General features: G+C 43.6%; 2 protein-coding genes across 6 annotated transcripts in view; both read left to right on the top strand.

Moving 5' to 3' along the window:
- Positions 1–11,454, top strand: part of itgb6 (integrin, beta 6) — a 43,987-nt gene extending 32,533 nt beyond the window's left edge. Inside the window, exon 17 of the transcript XR_007192472.1 lies at positions 11,436–11,454. The gene's annotated coding sequence lies outside the window, so the exon portion shown is untranslated. The remainder of the gene's footprint in view (positions 1–11,435) is intronic.
- The window catches only part of pla2r1 (phospholipase A2 receptor 1), a 32,073-nt gene that overhangs the window by 2,365 nt on the left and 11,615 nt on the right, over positions 1–18,093 (top strand). For 4 of the 5 annotated variants that reach the window (XR_007192471.1, XM_048234545.1, XM_048234546.1 and 1 more), the window contains exons 2-20: positions 3,458–3,841; positions 4,087–4,260; positions 4,653–4,817; positions 5,163–5,306; positions 6,362–6,514; positions 7,032–7,223; positions 7,851–8,008; positions 8,208–8,315; positions 9,920–10,032; positions 11,266–11,435; positions 11,673–11,881; positions 12,883–13,028; positions 13,204–13,300; positions 14,044–14,179; positions 14,322–14,357; positions 15,259–15,419; positions 16,534–16,595; positions 17,072–17,175; positions 17,364–17,500. Coding sequence is in view for 4 of the 5 variants with exons in the window: in XM_048234545.1 (XP_048090502.1) it covers positions 3,458–3,841; positions 4,087–4,260; positions 4,653–4,817; positions 5,163–5,306; positions 6,362–6,514; positions 7,032–7,223; positions 7,851–8,008; positions 8,208–8,315; positions 9,920–10,032; positions 11,266–11,435; positions 11,673–11,881; positions 12,883–13,028; positions 13,204–13,300; positions 14,044–14,179; positions 14,322–14,357; positions 15,259–15,419; positions 16,534–16,595; positions 17,072–17,175; positions 17,364–17,500 (2,849 nt within the window). In the remaining variant the exon portion in view is untranslated. Of the gene's footprint in view, positions 1–3,457; positions 3,842–4,086; positions 4,261–4,652; positions 4,818–5,162; positions 5,307–6,361; positions 6,515–7,031; positions 7,224–7,850; positions 8,009–8,207; positions 8,316–9,919; positions 10,033–11,265; positions 11,436–11,672; positions 11,882–12,882; positions 13,029–13,203; positions 13,301–14,043; positions 14,180–14,321; positions 14,358–15,258; positions 15,420–16,533; positions 16,596–17,071; positions 17,176–17,363; positions 17,501–18,093 lie in introns of those variants that run through there. The other variant, XM_048234548.1, reaches the window with a different exon arrangement.

The raw sequence follows: 18,093 nt of genomic DNA, 5'->3' as shown, positions 1-18,093 counted from the left end.
ACAAGGGAAAGAGCTGAAAAACACATTGGATGGCCATGGTCTTTTGGACCTCAGATGGCACTGCATCAACACCAGACCTGTTTCCAGACCTGTCATTGTATGGGCTCAGGAAACCCTTTGATAACCATTGTCTATGTGTGTAGTTTGATACTCAATTCAAAGACTGCAGCCAAAATTGTAACAGCCAAAATTGTATTGAGACATGATACAGAAAATGCTACTGTCTTGAGCTTGTTTAAAATAGAGGTAACATGGAAAAAGGTCCTGTGGTTAGACCAATCAAAATGTGCCATTCTTTTTGGAAATAATGGACTCATCTGGGCTAAAGAGTAAAGGGCCTATCCAAGCATCCAACCTTTCCAACTTGTTTTGGTCCTCAATTTGAAACCCAACATCTATGACAGCTATGATTTTGTTAAATGAAGAGGTGAAGCAGCACAGTGGTAAACTTTCCCTGTCCCAACTTTTTTTGAAACATGTTGCTGACATGAAATTCAAAATGATCATATGTTTTTCTAGCCTAGAAATCTAGACGCGCCCTAGTGGCAGCAAATTTAATTTGCCGCCAGGGTAGTCTAGCAACTCTCCGTTGGCTTGCGAGCTGGAAAAATTAAACTTCTATCAGGCCAATCACATCATGTATACTGTAGAGTCAGCGACGGTTCCAAGTGAATTCCCTGCTACTTGAAAACAAAGAAGATGGATGCTCTTGCTGACGAACAGCAAACTTTGAATCACGACTCGAGTCAAGCTTTTTTTAAATTGGCAAAAGTTTGATCAACTAGTCAACTAGCTCCGCTGGTGGGAAAATGCATGGGACTCATGAGTTGTATCGCTATCCTATTGCGTGCAGAGGAAATTTGAAAGACAACTGTTTATCCCGCCTCTTGGATTGAGCAGTGCCAATGAATAGTTCCAGACCCTACATCTTGATGTGGGTATGGCTCGTCAGGCTAATATTTTCCATGAAATAGTGAATATTTTAATTTAATTTTAATGTTGTCTATGTCCTTTTTGGTCCTAAATATGGGTTTACAAGACTTTACACAACATCCCGTCAGAGAATAGAAAAATAGTGCATATGATTCAGAGAGCATTGGAGAGGAAAAAGATGAGTGTCGTGTGTAAGTGCTTTGACCATATGGCATCAATATGGCATCCTGTCAGTATCACCAATTTATTAGCAAATAGCATGAATGTGAACTGAAATATATTATGTATATTTTTGTAAGCATTAGGAACTGTGTAAGGATACTCAGGGGCTTTGAGAATGAGCAGGGTGAGCAGAAGGTATGACTGTCCACTCAGACATGCAGGCATGTCATTTCAGGCATATGGCGAGAGCTCCATAGACACGTGTGTGCTTTGAAGTTGGCAGCTGTGTGTGTGTGTGTGTGTCTGTGTCTCGGCAGCTGTGTGTGTGTGTGTCTGTGTCTGTCTGTCTGTCTGCGTCTGAGTCAGTCTTTTTAACTTGCTTTGCCTTTTTTGTCAGCCTCTTCAGTTACCTGTGGTAGCTTTCTCTTCACTTCTCCCTTTCTGTCCCACTATTCTGTCGCAGACAGGCCAACAAAAGAGCCTCACTCCCCCTGCTTACTGAAATATTATGCTCCATTTTGCCACAGTGAAACTGGACACAGTGCTGCTATCTTTTTATCTGTCTTCTGTGCATCATTGTCCCCCTGCCCTCCAGCATCCCTAAATGGGTGGGTGATGTCTTGATAGGGTGCTGCTCTGTCATCGCTTTCCTCAGAGGAAACAGCTAGGAAGGGTTACCGTTTCTTTGTAGCCCCCCCCCCCTCCCCATCACCAATGGGGGTGGATGGGTGATTTTTTTTTCCCCACAGCCAGAGTGGTCAGCTCAGGTGTCAGGTTTGTTTTCTAAGGCATAGCTCTTCACCTGTTCTGATGGCGAGGCGGCTGGCTTATCGGGTCAGTCTGATGGACTCCATAGAAGGGATAATACTATCCAGTCTGGCACCCATGTTAAAGGGGTTCTTTTGCATCTGTGAAGAAGATAAAGGTGTCTCCATCTTGGGATAGTTACTTCTCTCTCTCTCTCTCTCTCTCTCTCTCTCTCTCTCTCTCTGATATCTCTCTCAGATGCAAGTTCTGTGTCATGGATTGGAAGCATGCACTTAAAGGGCTCTATTTTAGCAATCGGAAATGCACGTTCTGAAATGGATGGTTTAAAGTGTGGCCTGTCCAAAAACGCTACCTTGATGGCTTAATAGGTTCGCCAGATGCCAGGCACATTGTTCAAAATGGTTGTTCTTATGTTTCTTAATCAGTCATTGGTGTGTTTTGGGCGTAACATCCTTTAAACCATTGGGAGTGACATCTGTCATTCCCTTTAAGAGCAGGCAGCACAACATCAGCACAACAACAGCATGGTATTTTATTAGTCAGTGCATATCACCGTGGTGTTATAGGGAACGACACAACAATACTACACTTACAAGGGGTAATTGAAAACATAGCCTGAAAATAGCACTTATAGCACTTTTATTCAATGACTGAATAAAAATCCTAAGGATATTCATCCTGCAGAGTTGTTGCCTGGGGCTCGCTAAGGGCTGCTTACATCTCCTGACAGTGCGTCTTCAAAATAGCTGTGCTTTATATGCACTTTCCACTTTTTTAGACCAGGTTTTTCTTGGTCAGTGGCGTTTTATAATGATTTTTAATGGGTGTAAGATAGCGATTTTTGGATCATGCACCTGACCACACCTATTGTTTTAATTGACACACCCATGGGTGCAATATTCAGTTGTGTTGGAGCACATGGTGAAAAATTCATCACTGCCTTGGATGTAAGATAGGAACAAGCCTTGCATTGCGCTTGTTTATACTCTTTTGATCCCGTGAGGGAAATTTGGTCTCTGCATAAATCCCAATCCGTGAATTAGTGAAACACACTCAGCACACAGTGAGGTGAAGCACACACTAATCCTGACGCAGTGAGCTGCCTGCTACAGCGGTGCTCGGGGAGCAGTGAGGGGTTAGGTGCCTTGCTCAAGGGCACTTCAGCCGTGCCTACTGGTCGAAGTGCTAACCAGTAGGCCACGGCGGCCCCAACGCTTGGCGCCATGTTGCGAGTGGAAGATGTAGCCCATACAGTAGTGTTCAATGCTCAGTACTCTGTACAGTGTTCTTATCCAGTGATATGTTTTGTCTGTGTCTGTGTTTGTCTTTCTTACAATTATTTTGCTGCATTCTTTTACATTTCTTCAATGTTGTGGGCACCCACCCATTCAGTGAATTTAAGATGTTTACGCAATCAATGAGTAATAATGTTTTCATGACTCAGTATTTCAATAAATAAAAGAATTCTCATGAACTTTCCTCTAAATGAGCAGCCCTACTTTATTGAAATGATCATGGTATCATAGCATCACCAAAACAGAGTCTGATCACTGAAAGCCTACAGTATGTTTGCGTGTGTGTTTCTCTATGGCAGGTAAAGGTGCGTTCATCCTGGAGAGCGTGCGGACGCAGCTCTGCGTGACGCTGAATGGCTCCACTGGCCTGGTGCTGTCGGACTGCGAGCGGCCCACGCGGGCCATGCTGTGGAAGTGGGTCTCCCGGCACCGGCTCTTCAACCTGGGCAACAGCCGGTGCCTCGGCCTGAACACCAGCCGCATGGCGCAGCCCCTGGGGACGTTCGAGTGCGACGCATCCATCCGCACGCTGTGGTGGCGCTGCAGCAGGAACATGCTTTATGGCGCCTCACAGCTGAAGCTGGCGCTAGCGGGCAGCCGGCTGGTGGCCAAGAGGACTGAGTACCACGAGTGGCGGAGGTACTCCACATCCGGGGAGGGACCCTGTGCCTACCCATATGAGGGTGAGTGCAGATGGTGGTGCCAGGTAATATCCACTGTCCCCTTCATGAACTGGAAACAAAGCACGCTGTACACACACACAGTTTGATTTGTCAAGTCTTATGACTTCAGTCCCCTCAATTCTTTTCCTCGAGTCTTTCCCTGTTTGTTATCTCCTTCCCCTCCATATTCCCCTACATTTGTGTGTTTGTATGTTAGTGGGAGTGTTTGTGTATTTACATGTCTATGTGTTTATGTGTGCGTCCAGTGATTTACACTCTGCAGGGTAATGCCAATGGGATGCCCTGTGCGTTGCCCTTCAAGTACAACTACAAGTGGTACTCGGAGTGCACCAGTGAGGGCAGAGAGGACCAGCGCCTCTGGTGTGCCACTACCAGCCGCTACGACCAGGATGAGAAATGGGGCTTCTGTCCGAGCCCAGGTACACACACACATGTACACACACATGTACAGATGCACAAGCACAGGACCCACAGGTTTCATTCGTCTCTCTTTCTCTCTCTCTCTGTAATCTGTTTCAGGCTGGCAAACTATGGCCTTTATACCTGCTAACAGCTCAGTCCATACACTCTAGCACCACAGACACACTATTGCAATCACTCTAAATAACTGACATTTGACTGACACTGTACTTTATGTATATTGTTTATGTTTTTGAATAATTTTGGTGTAATGCTTGTACTTGTATACACATGCATGCATGCACGCATGCGCTCAAGCTCACACACACACACACACACACACACACACACACACACACACACACACACTCACACACTCATAGCGGTCTTATCTTTCCTCTCCATGGCTCAGACACAGGCTGTGACTGGCTGTGGGAGAGCAATGAGGAGTTGCGTGCGTGCTACCAGTTTAACCTGCACACCTCAGTGAGCTGGAGTCAGGCGCACGCCTCCTGCAGAGCTCAGGGAGGTCACCTGCTCAGCATCACCAGCCTGGCAGAGCGCAAGTACATCAGAGGTAAAGCGTGCGTGCGTGCGTGCGTGCGTGCGTGCGTGTGTGTAAAAACACTTAAAATATCAAGAATAAAATAATGATATGATTAACATTTATAATGTAAATATTTATAACAGATATACTATGTATTTGATTTTTTGTTTATCTGTATAGGTAGGTGGTTAAACGTTCATATCTGTGCTATGTGTGCAATATCAATGTTTGTCTTAGGTGTATCATGTATGCTTTGGTTCATAGTCCTGTTGGTTTAATTTGTGTGTGTGTGTGTGTGTGTGTGTGTGTGTGTGTGTGTGTGTGTGTGTGTGTGTGTGTGTGTGTGTGTGTGTGTGACTGTTGCTTGCTTTCCAGACAGACTTGCTGATGTTGGGGTGATGGTCTGGACTGGACTGAACCATCTGGGCAAGGAAGGGGGGTGGCAGTGGTCTGATGGATCTCCCCTCACTCTGATTGACCTTTTCTCAAATCGACATGACCCCAGCAGATTTACAAGAGGTTACTTAGTCCTTCCTTATCTGCAGTCTGATTGAACTGAAGCACTAGTTCTTCTTGCACTTGCTACGTTGGTACCTGCCAGGAGTGGTAAGGTGACATAGTGGAAAAGGTGACATAGTGGGAAGGCTCTGACCTACAGGTCGGGCTTCAAGTGATGTCACTACCTGTGGCTAATTGATTAAAAGAAACACCTGTTCTGGCATCTTCACACACCGTGAGGTCAGGCCCCCTGTGTGAGCTTAGTGTGTTCTGTAGTGTGTTCTGTGCGTATGTGAAGGAGAACTTGTGGCATTTGGACAGCTATTGCAAAACAGAAACGGTCCTTGAGCTGGCCATAGTTCGTATCTGGCGATAGAGAGCTATTGGCCAGGAAGTGGGACCAAACCAGTGGGTAAGTGAGGGTAAGGGGCACTGCTAAGCTCATGGACACACACACTTGCATCCACAGATGATTAGATTAGATTAGATTCAACTTTATTGTTATTGTGCAGAGTACAAGTACAAAGACAACGAAATGCAGTTTGCGGCTAACCAAATGTGCAAAAAATCAGAAAAGTGCAATGTGATATAGAAAGTATAGACAGGTGTTGCATAAACAGGACAAGATATATAGTGCAGTGCAGTGTAGACAGTATATACAGTTGGTTTACAGGAGGAGGTTTAATAAAAATATGTGCAGTGTATTAGCAGTAACATTATAAGAGCAGAATAAATATGGCTATATAGTATGAACAACATGTACAACATGTGCAGTGCAGTAGCAGTGGCATTGTACGAGTAGTAAGAATAATATGGATATATGCAGTGTATTAACAGAATATATTTTAAGAAAAACAGGATAAATATTGATATTCAGTATGGAATGTATAGACAGATGGGTTTAAGCACATATTCCCATCATGTAGTGTGAAGGAGGTTTGGATTAATGCTTAGGTTTTTTACTCATCCATTTGTGTTCTTTAAGTTCCGGCCAAGGAATACTCTCTGGTACCACAGACTTGGCTTGTTTTGATTCCCACCATCACCTCTCCCGCATCTCTCCCTGTGTCCTGCAGCCGTGCCCTCGGCTCCTGTACCGTCCAGCCGCCAGTGCCGCGTGTGTAGCTATGCCTCGGGCAAGGAGCAGTGGCGGAGCATGTCATGCGAGTCAGCTCTGTACTACGTCTGCAAGAAGACCCCCAACAATACCCGCCGGGCTGAACCGCTAGGTAGGAGAGCTCCTTAACACTGCAGCACTGGTGTTGTCTGTAAAGCACCTCCACTATGTCTGTTTGCCATGTCTGTGATAGACAGTCAATGTCCAAAATGGGATCTATTCATAATCTGAATTCCATCATAAGTACCGGTAAATGCCTGGAATGGGTTATGAGACATTTTTAGTTCTTAGCAGATGCTTTTATCCTGTTTGGTGGTCCCATTTTAGAAAAAAGCCCTGTCTATATGGAGGTTTTGGTGAATATTTGGATAGTAGGTGAATCTCTGTGCTGAAACAACAACAACAACAACAACAACAAGACGTTACATTTATATAGCGCTTTTCTCGACACTAAAGCGCTTCACAGGAAAAGAGGAACCTCACTGACCACCACCAATGATTCAGTCACCATTTGATTGTAGCTCTGAACATGTGTAGACATACACTTGTATACACATGTGAATGCACAGATAGGAGAGGCTAAATCGATGTGTGTGTATTGGGGGTTAAAATGTGTGTCTGTATGGCAGAACACTGGCAGTACCGGGCCACAGTGTGCCCCACCAATGACTGGGTGGCCCACAACCGCTTCTGCTACAGGGTCCTGGAGGAGCACCGGAGCTGGGACAACTCTAGCAGCGCGTGCCACTCCCACAGTGCTGAGCCTGTCAGCGTGCAGTCACTCTCCCAGCTGGAGCTGCTTCGCAGCCTTCTCAACAATGGTCAGTACACAGAAACAAAGTCAAGTATAGTAAAGCCTTCTCACCAATGACCAGTACATACACAGACAAAGTAAAGTATGGTAAAGCCATACCAAAGGTCATTACACATAGGCCCTCGTTTATGAAATGTGCGTACGACATAAAGCAGGCGTTAGGACAGGCGTACGTACGTTAATTAGTAAGCGTGACTACGCTTGAAACTGAAATTGGAGTGATCCGAAAGTTTCATAAATCACATGTGAGCCCCGTCGTAAGATGATTTCTGCACTCAACTTAATTAATGGTCAGTATATGCACATACAAAATAAGAGATAATGTATTGTCCACCGGACACAAAGTGGAGGCTACTTGCGAAAACATTCATGTTGACGGAATTTTCTGCAGAGCCAGATGGTAAAGTACAGTAAAGCCTTCTAACTAATGGTCAGTGTGCATAGAGACAAAGTACAACCTGCTCATCAACAGTCAGTATTTAAACAGTGCATACACCCACAAAATAGAGTAAGTCTGTTTACCAACGTTCTATTTATGTACAGACAAAGTAAAGTAAAGTAAATGAGTGGGACACTTTTCTCTAAAGCAACAGGGGTTGTGTGTTTGTGTGTGTGTTCTGTGTGGTGTGGATAGTGTCGGCCCCAGCAGTGTGGATTGGGCTGGTCAAGTCAGCGGCAGCATCATCTGTAGAGTGGTCAGATGGCTCACCTGTTTCCATGACAGTCTGGCACCAAGACGAAAGGTTCCCAGTGGCCCCCAACACTCGTGTGTGTGGCAAAACCAACCCTCAGGTACACACAAGCCCCCACACACACTCAAATGTCTGTGATCTATAAATGCAGTATATTTTATTATATACTAAAATGTGTCATATTGATTACAATTACAAGTACAGGTACAGGTATAGGTACATGTATAATTATACAAGTATAGGTAACGTGTAATTGGTTAGCAGTGTATATTTTATTTGTGTGTGTGTGTGTGTGATAGGGGGACTGGCTGTTGGGAGATTGTGCTGAGAAGCTGCCGGTGGTTTGCAGAACCTCAGGCCTTGTGCCACTGCATCCATCAGGGGAGTGGGATGAGGGCTGCCCAGAGGTGAGACACCTGTACACACACACCCTATCACTGAGTGAAGAAGTCATTATTTTAGGGCTGATAATTTTGCTCATGTAATCCCATGGCACATGCTAATTTATGTTTGAATGATCAGCATGACCGATGAAAGGGAATCTGGAATAAGATTGGCTTACTAGTAACATAAAATCAAACTGCCAAGACTGGGTTAGGTAAAGAACACCAAATGAAACTTCTAACACAACAAGCAAGGTGCAAAGACTTAATGTAAATGATTCAGTGAGTAATTATTGTGCAATATACTGTTGAAGTAAGCCAATTTATTTTAAGTGGTCTGTGAGTTTAAATTTTTTTTTTTTGGTCTGAAAAATATTTAGAAGCACTGTTCTAGATCATAACAATTACTACTAGTGTTACTAATTACTCAACCCAGTCACTGCCTTTGTCTATAAGTTCGCAAACACCGCTATCACCACTTGTCACTGTGTGTTTGTGTGTGTGTGCGCTCGTGTGTATGCGTGCATGTGCATGAGTCTATTCACACACTTGATTACTCACCAAAATGGTTAGCGTAGCGTCTGACATTTTTTAGTTCTTTTCACTCGGAAGGGACCCTCTTTGTTTCGTGCTGGCCCGAGAGAAAGGTCCTGACATAGCTGGAAAGAATGCCTGTCCTACTCTCACACACACACACACACACACACACACACACACACACACACACACACACACAATTACTGAATGCTCACAGCAGGGCCTTTATCACACAACCAGTGTCATAAATTCCACAGTTCTTTGTTGAAGACAGACAGACAGTCAGTCAGACAGACACATACACACTCTGTCTGTCTCCCACACATGCACTGAGCTCCATGCCCCTGTGTGTATTTATTTTTATGTGTAGGCCTACTAGTTTTTGGCAGAGAGCGACACATTTGCATGTTATGTGTGTACATCTGTGTGAAGATGGTGCTACATGACTTTAAAGTTATGTGGTTTTCCATCTTTGTGTGTGAGTGTAGGCTTGAAAAGTGTCAGATGTCGTATTCAACCCAGTGACAAATTAATGCCACATGTGAAAACATCACCATGGCAATGTGAGACCCATCTTAAACTTTGCCCCCCTTCCTACCATCCAGATGGCCAGTTGGTTAGACCCCTGTGTGTTTGTAGAGTAGGGGAGAGAGTGTGTGTGTGTGTGAATGTATGTGTATTTGTGTGTGTGATCTAGGCTCCCTGTTCAAGAGAGGGTGTTTAGATGACCTCCAGGGTTTATGTGTTTGTGTCCGTTAGGGTGTTTGAATGTCATTTCAAAGGAAATTCACATGCATTCAGTCATTCCGTTCATTAGATACACATCCTCACATACTTGCAAATGTAAATATACACATGCACACACACACACATGCAGAGCGTTGAGGGCAAAGTGCTAAACCTTGTGAAATTAGGTGAAATTAGTGCTAGCATGAAAGTCGCAACGTGTGTGTGTGTGCCTGTGTACATGGGTGTGTATTGTGTTTGTTTTGTAATTGTTTTCATGCACATTATTTCTGATCATTTTAACAAGTGTCTTTGTAGCATTCAAAGATGTTGTAATGTTTTTTTTTTGCTTTGCTTGACTGCAGGGTTGGAAGCGCAAAGGCCATAACTGCTACCGGCTGACTGACAAGGAGCAGACGTTTGAGGATGCCATGAAGGGCTATTACTGCAAGGCCCCTCTGGCCACTGTGGAGGATAGGTCAGTCAGAAACCTCCAGAGTCCTGCAGATCTTTTAAAGTAAAGATGTAGAGGTATAAAGTTATGTAAAGGTGAATTAAAGGTACTCTAAGTTATGTTACGCGGTTTCTAAGCTAAAACATTTTTTTCACATACAGCAAACATCTGCGGTAACACTTTACTTGATGGCTGAGTTCATAACACATTCATAGCAGCTGTCATAAACTGCACATAAAGCATTCATGACTGTTTCATGAGACATGACTCAACATTCATACCAAACCTTTTATGAATGTGGAAGACAGAACGATGACAACTTGTCAAAATAAAAGTCCAACAATCGCAAAGCAGCATTGCCGTTTTTCTCTCCAGCCTTTGCAAATATTTCATGAATATCTTATGAAGTCTACATTGAATGTCACTTTAGCAAAAGATGAGAAATCATCTGCAAAGGTATCATAAAACATACATTTTTATGAAACAAAAATTATTTGCTTGACCATGTTCTGTCTTTTTGGCACTGGAGTAGCCCATTGACTCAGATGTGACGTGATCAGGTAAGAGGTTTGGAACAAAAACGGCAATGCTGCTTTGCAATTGTTGGACTTTTATTTTGACACATTTTTGTCGTTCTGTCTTCCACATTCATGAACGGTTTGGTATGAATGTTGAGTCATGACTCATGAAACAGTCTTGAATGCTTTATGTGCAGTTTATGACAGCTGCTATGAATGTGCCTGTAACTAACTGCCTGTCCCCCCGAATACACTGTAAAAAAAACGCAGTCTCTGTGGACAGCCCAGGCTCCAAAAACAGCCTGGTCCAGCCTGGACAATGAAACATAACAAACTGTTCCAGCCAATTACTGACAAGATACGCGCTCATGTCAGTTTCAATTGTAAAGAGGGAGGTGGAGGGAGAGGCGACTTAGCTTTCTGTTTTGAGACGAAATTACGTTACCCAACCGTGCTTAGAGAACCTTTAAGACGATGGCAGTGATGATAAAAACAAATACATTTCTACATGGTCATTCTAGTATTTGTTCATGGTGACCACTGACCATGAAATATCTGAACTTCTTTCTTCACACCACCCTTTTGTCCATTCCTCTGGTCACTGGTTTGCAGACTGCTGCATCTCTCCCCCACATTTGTTTTACTTCCAAATTTCAGTGGCTCAGGGCTGAGGAGAGATGTTGAGTACATCAGCAGTCCATTTCACTTGTTCGTTGACTGGTTGGCTCTGGTTTGTCAGGTTTGAACAGGCCTTCCTAAACAGTCTGCTGGAGAACTCCGGTGCGTCTGAGGGCCAGTTCTACTGGACAGCCCTGCAGGACATGAACCAAACCCGGGAGTACAGCTGGCTCCATCCAAACGGCTCCAAGCTGCCACTCAGTTATACCAACTGGAACCACCACCAACCAGGTGTGTGTGTGTGTGTGTGTGTGTGTTTATGTGTTTGTACTAGAGATACGTTTGTATGGGTGACACATTGACCTTTTAAACTTTTCCTCACATAATGCATACTGCAGTATTTTCTCTTTTTCTCTTCCCCTCTCCTTTGTGCATCTACATCTCTTGTCTCTGTCTCTGTATGTGTGTACATCTATCTGTCTGTCTTTACACTGCCCCCTTTCTCTCTCTCACCCTCCGTCTCTGTAGTGAGTGATGGAGGCTGTGTGGCGATGTCTGGAGGTGTAGCTCTGGGTCACTGGGAGGTGAAAGACTGCAAATCCCAGAAGGCTTTATCTGTGTGCAAACAGAGCGTGAGTGGCTATGAGGACCTGCACCTACCTCTGCCCCATATAGACCTGTTTGCGCCCTGTCCAGATGGATGGGAGACCGGTCCTCATCTGCTCGTCTGCTTCAAGGTCAGATTCCTGCCTCTTTTAAGGCCTCTCTCTATGTGTTTATGTGTTTGTTTTTCTCTCTCTTTTTCTCCTTCTCTGCCCCTCATGTCATCTGTACTGCACACGCTCTGTTACTGTACATGACCCAGAATCTCACCTCATGTCTCTGTTTATTTTCCATTTCTTCTACTCTTTGTTTTCAGCTTCTCTCCCTACTGTATCTCACCACAAACCAGTCATATCTTTTTTTATACTTTTCATTGTCTTTATCGTAGCCATCAGATAGATGTCATGGACTTCCCTGGAACTCCGGTGTTTTTCCCCACTTTGCACACTTCATCACTTTAACATCTGCTGTATCTGTGTGAATGGGTGTACTATTTGGTTTATCACAGCCCTTAGCAACCCAGTGCTAACCAACCGGTCTGCCTCTGGCCAGATAACATGCACCGGCCTGCCTCAGTAGGCCGCTGTGGTTCGGTGAGAGTTCAGGAATTTCCCATATTTATCTGCTTTAGGGAGCTCTCTTCAAGAGTTAAAAGTGAGTTGAAAAGTGAGTTCAAATGTCTAACTTACTCAAGGAGTGCTCTTCAACGGTTAAAAGCCCTTTGTCTTTCTCGATGGCTGTTCCATTGGTACAGGCATACCTGCCATGCCTGCATACAGCAAAAGCCTGAATGATTTAGCTCAGTAACATAGTACAAACACAAACAAACATTGCACCCACAACTTTCTGTCAAATATAAACCATGCATATTCACTAGCGCAATATGACCTACAGCAAACATTAGATAGTTATGTAGATTTCAGTAAATCAACATCTTCCACCTATTTAATGGTCATTGTGAGTATTCTATAAGGAATTTCTGTATATATTTTTCACCATTTTACAAAAACAACCACAACCTGACATAAGCTCAAATGACATCCTAAAATCCTTGCTGAATTGAGTGTATGATGCACAAAATATAAAAGCATATTGTATGACTGAACTGAACTGCTGGTGTGTGATTGGTGCTCAGGTGTTTCACAGTGAGAAGGTGCTGATGAAGAGATCTTGGGCAGAGGCGGACGTCTTCTGCAAGGGGCTGGGGGCCAACCTGGCCAGTTTCCTGCACTATGAGGAGGAGACCTTCCTGAAGAGAACCATCGCAAACATGTTTGATGGGTTAGTGGGGGCGCTTAGGCTGCATAATAAATTGCATAAGGCTGCATAATAAACTGTAAAGATGAGCATAACCTTAAGCAATTGAAAAGGTCACAATGTATATGTAATGTCTATTTTATTTAGTTATTTCTGTGCAATGTCTATTTTACTTCTTCATTCTTCTCTTCTCTTTCAGAACAGAAGGTCAGGGTTCTGGAAGATGGTTCTGGGTGGGTTTCACCAGGAGAGACCCCAAATCTGCAGGGTCCTGGGAGTGGTCCGACGGCACACCGGTAACTTCATACATACACCCCTTGGCAGGACACACCAATAGGCTCTAAGGCAGGGAGCACACTGACAATACTGAAGCGCTAGTGATGAGCTCAATTATCTACAATGGAAAACAAATGCCCCGTCCCTATAAAGAATTGTACTGCTTTGATTGAACAGAATGACTGAAATGTTCCTTAGACACATTAAATTGACATTGATGAGTTGTGCTTTACAGTCAGGAAGTTGAACCGAGTTCAGTGTTCAGTTCCCTTGTCCCTAATCTACTGTTGTGATGGCGAACCATAGCCAAAATCACTAAGCTACCGTTGTGATGGCGAACCATAGCCAAAATCACTAAGCTACTGTTGTGATGGAGAACCATAGCCAAAATCACTAAGCTACCGTTGTGATGGCAAACCATAGGCAAAATCACTAAGCTACCGTTGTGATGGCGAACCATAGGCAAAATCACTAACCTACCGTTGTGATGGCGAACCATAGCCACAATCACTAAGCTACCGTTGTGATGAAGAACCATAGCCAAAATCACTAAGCTACCGTTGTGATGGAGAACCATACAGTAGCCAAAATCATCTACCACTTGCTGCTGGTCAGTGTGTGCAACAGCAAGGCAAATGACACATCACTTTTGTTGCTTAATAAGCATGCATGTGTGTGCTGTTTTGTCCCTGTTTCTAGTGTTTCCATATTATACAGACTGGCTGTGTGTGCTCTGTTGTTGAGCCTGTGTGTGGTGTGACAGGTGGTGACGTCCTTCATAGAGGACAAGAATGGGGAAGATGAGAACCATGAGTGTGCACTTTACAGCGACCTCACCAACCACCTCACCCCTCAGTCCTGCAGCACCAAACATGAGTGGATCTGCAAAGTACCCCGAGGTGTGTGTGTGTGTGTCCGTGTGTGCATGTGTTTATGTATGCTTTATCCATGAAATCACATCCAGTGCATTTGTGTTTGTGTGGACATTAATCATCGCCATATATAAATAAAAAATGTTTGTCTTTAAATGTGTTTACACAGGTACAGAGCTGAGTAAGCCGTATTGGTATAACAGCCGTAAGTATAGCCTGGTATCCTATGGATCTGTCGTTATCTTTTAAGGCAAACTGACCAGCAGCCAAACTGAGACAATGGATCACCTGCTTCTGGTGCTGAGGGACTTAGATGTATGGATTTGCTTGCACACATAACAGTTTCAGTTTTGTTCAGAGGTCCATCCATTCATTCATTTGACCCAGAAAGCCTTACAGTATATTATTGTATGTGCATTTCTCATAACTTGTGTTTTACATCTTTCAATCAATTCCAACCTATTCTAACTTCATGACCGCATGTGGTAATGGTCCTCAGTCTGTCGGCATTTGCCTGTACACTGGCTGCTTACTGACCACTGTCATCACACAATCCAGTAACTAGTAGCGCCATCTGTTGGAGAGGGCCACTCAAGACAGTAGCAGCATCTATCTGAGACAGGAAAAGCCTTTATCTTAAGACTATGGGATTCTGTGATTCTAACTCTGACATTGGTTTTCTTCTGTCCTTTCGGTGTGTGTGCTCAAAAAGCTCTGGTGTTCATACACAGTCCCAGCTCTGTAAGCAATCATAGCGGTTCAGCCAGGCCAGAAACACTTCCAGATAATCAATGCATTGTTTTAGGAGCATGGAAGACAAGAGTATAATTGTGTTGGCTGTTGGGCTGAAAGTCTTGCACCAAAATAGTCTTCACGCCTTCAAGTCTTCACCACAGACATCAACTCCATTTTAATGAGTTATTCATCTGTTGCACATATCTAAAACCATCTATGGTCATGCATGGCTTTGGAACACATAGGTTAGCACCTGTTTTAAGGAACGTTGTATAAGACCCAGCCCAAAGATATCATTGCAGTGAGGTGCTGTGCTGTGATGGTGATGACATAGCCTTGTGTGTGTGATGTGTGTCCTGTCCATCATGCAGAGCAGGAACCCTGGGTGTTCTACCGTGGGGCGGAGTACTTTGTGGCCCGACAGCTCTTCCCCTGGGAGTCTGTGGCCTTCGCATGCAAGATGATGGGAGCTGACCTGGTCTCCATCCACTCCAAAGAGGAGCTGAACTTCATCATGGAGCGTATACACAAGGTGCCTCAACACACACACACACACACACACACACACACACACTGTGTGAGCTGACATTTCAAAAGTGTTTTTCTAACAGTTAAACTATTCAGATGAGAATTCAATATGTGAGAGTACACACTCACACATATTGCATGCTTACAAAGTACATCTATGCTGCACACGCAGTTACACTACTGTGTGTGTGTGTGTGTGTGTGTGTGTGTGTGTGTGTGTGTGTGTGTGTGTGTGTGTGTGTGTGTGTGTGTGTGTGCGGCATGCGTGTGTGTGTGTGTGTGTGCGTGAAGCTGTGAGGTTTTAAAAGAAAGGTTTTAAAATTCTGTCTTTTTCTTGTTTTTTTTTTTTTCTATGCACCTGAAAGTCATTTGTCCCCAGGGCCATTGAACTGTTCAATGCCTCACTTAAGGGAAGAGGAGAGATAGACTTCTCTGCATAGTCTGTCTGCCTCTTCACCCCCTCCATGTTTGGATACTGTCTGTTCACTAGCCACTTTTACCACTATCTTTATGCCTCACTGTTTGCGTGCTATATTAGCACATTAGTACATATGCATAACCCCCCTCCATGCCACAGCCGAACTGTGGCCACACTTATACATTTTCTTTAAATAGTTAAATATATAGATATATAGACTTTACTTTACTTTATTTTTGCATTGTTGCACTGTTGGACTTACTTATTTGCACTATGACCACTATCACCATTGCACTACCACCATGACACTCATTCACACAGAGCACCGTAGAGCACCTTACCATACCTTACCATACCTTACTATGCACAGAGAATCACAGGCTCAATCCCTGCCTCAGTCATTGCAAGCGCCTCTGATGGATTAATCACCACTATGTGGATACTGTTTTTAGAATTGATTTAGATTAAGTGTTAGTTAGTATAATTTGTATTTTAGTATATTTAGCATATTCTTTATCTTCTACTGTCCTTATTGCTTAGTTGTGTTTTTATATTATATACTTTAATTACTCTTTCTGCTGTTAAAGAATGTGTTTGTGTTGTCTGTATGCTGCTGAGACCTTGAATTTCCCCTGGGGATCAGTAAAGTATCTATCTATCTATCTATCTATCTATCTATCTATCTATGTCTGTGTCTTAGCATCCACATGGTCCCACTAAGTGGTGGATTGGCCTTGCAATGGAAAGTGGTCAAGACATTGAGTAAGTTACCTATCATTTCCATAATAATGATAAATTACTATATGGCACGTTTCACAATCCTAGAAAGAGAAGAGAAGAGAAAAAGACATTATCTTGCATTCAGTTTCATACATAAATCAGAAGGAGCACACTGTAAAGTGTTGGCTTTTGCCAAGTGTACATATCAAAGTACTAATGCTTAAGTGATGACGAATGTTTTCAGTGCTGCCCAAGGGAAGAGATTAAACTTTTTTGTAAACATAGCTGACATTCTGTTTGTGTTGTGTCTGTTGTGTGTGTCTTAAATTAGTTTGATGTAGTCGAACAGCTTACGGGTATGTGCTTGGAAGGCTAGGAATGTCCACTTGTGTTGGAAAACAGTGCTCTCAAGTGAGATGCATCTGGAAATGGGTCTGTCTAAGTCAAGGAATAACAGACATTCCAGTATTTGAAACACACATTGTTCTGGTTTAGTCTGATTCTGTGTTGATGTGCAGGTGGACAGACGGCTCATTTTATGACTACTCGAACTGGGAAGCAGTCAACAGCAGCAGCCAAAGTGCCAGCAGGAAGCGATGTGCTTACATGTCCTCAGAAACAGGTGACGCAGATCTTGAAAGCTCACACACACAAACAGTGTGCTAGATTATACCCACACACCTGCGCACACACTCTGGCATGCATATCTTATACATCGATCATACATCAATCAATCAGGAAGAAATTAATGTGCACTCTCACAAACACTCACACTTCTCACATGTCCTGTGTGTGTGTGGGGTCCTGCAGGAGGCTGGTTTGCTCACCCCTGCTCTGAGCTCCATGGTTACGTGTGTAAACGCAAGACAGCCTCTGTGATGGAGATTCCCAGAGAGCCCCACTACATTGGCGCGTGCCCCAGCAATTGGTTCTACTTTGGACACAAGGTGAGGCCGCACAAGTCTTCAGACTCACAGAACTGAAAAGTCCTGTCAAAAAGATACTGTAGGACATCACCTTCCACAAAAGAACATGTCCTATACAGACCCATGAAGTTGTTTTCTTTTTTCTTCTTTTTTTTTGGTAATGAACTTGACAGTTAGATTACTAATGCTTGTATCAAACATAAAGATATTATAAATACTCTGTAATACTCCATATATTTATAAATACAAAGATAAAAGAATCATGAGTGAGTCTGTTTTTAGCATTAAAGCTATAAAAGCTGATCAGGTTCTTGCTATTTTCTTATATCTTGTCAACAGTACAGCTCTGACATCAAAGCAATTAGAGATCATCTGGTTTAAATTCCAGCTACCCTTACACAATGATGTATCGTGAGAAAACAGAAGGAGAACATGTTTTGAATGCTTGTGGTTGAGAGGTTGCTCTTGTGTTGGTGATTTCATGTGTGGTGTACTTCTGTGTGCCGGAACCTGGCTGTTTGTTTGGCATTTGTGTGTGTTTTTCTGTGTTATATTGCTGTGTGTGTGTGTGTGTGTGTGTGTGTGTGTGTGTGTGTGTGTGTGTGTGTGTGTGT

Source organism: Alosa alosa, chromosome 23, assembly GCF_017589495.1.
Source record: "Alosa alosa isolate M-15738 ecotype Scorff River chromosome 23, AALO_Geno_1.1, whole genome shotgun sequence".
NCBI classification, from domain to species: domain Eukaryota; kingdom Metazoa; phylum Chordata; class Actinopteri; order Clupeiformes; family Clupeidae; genus Alosa; species Alosa alosa.
The sequence above is the reverse complement of the archived record's forward strand: the minus strand, read 5'-3'. Positions and strand labels throughout refer to the sequence as shown.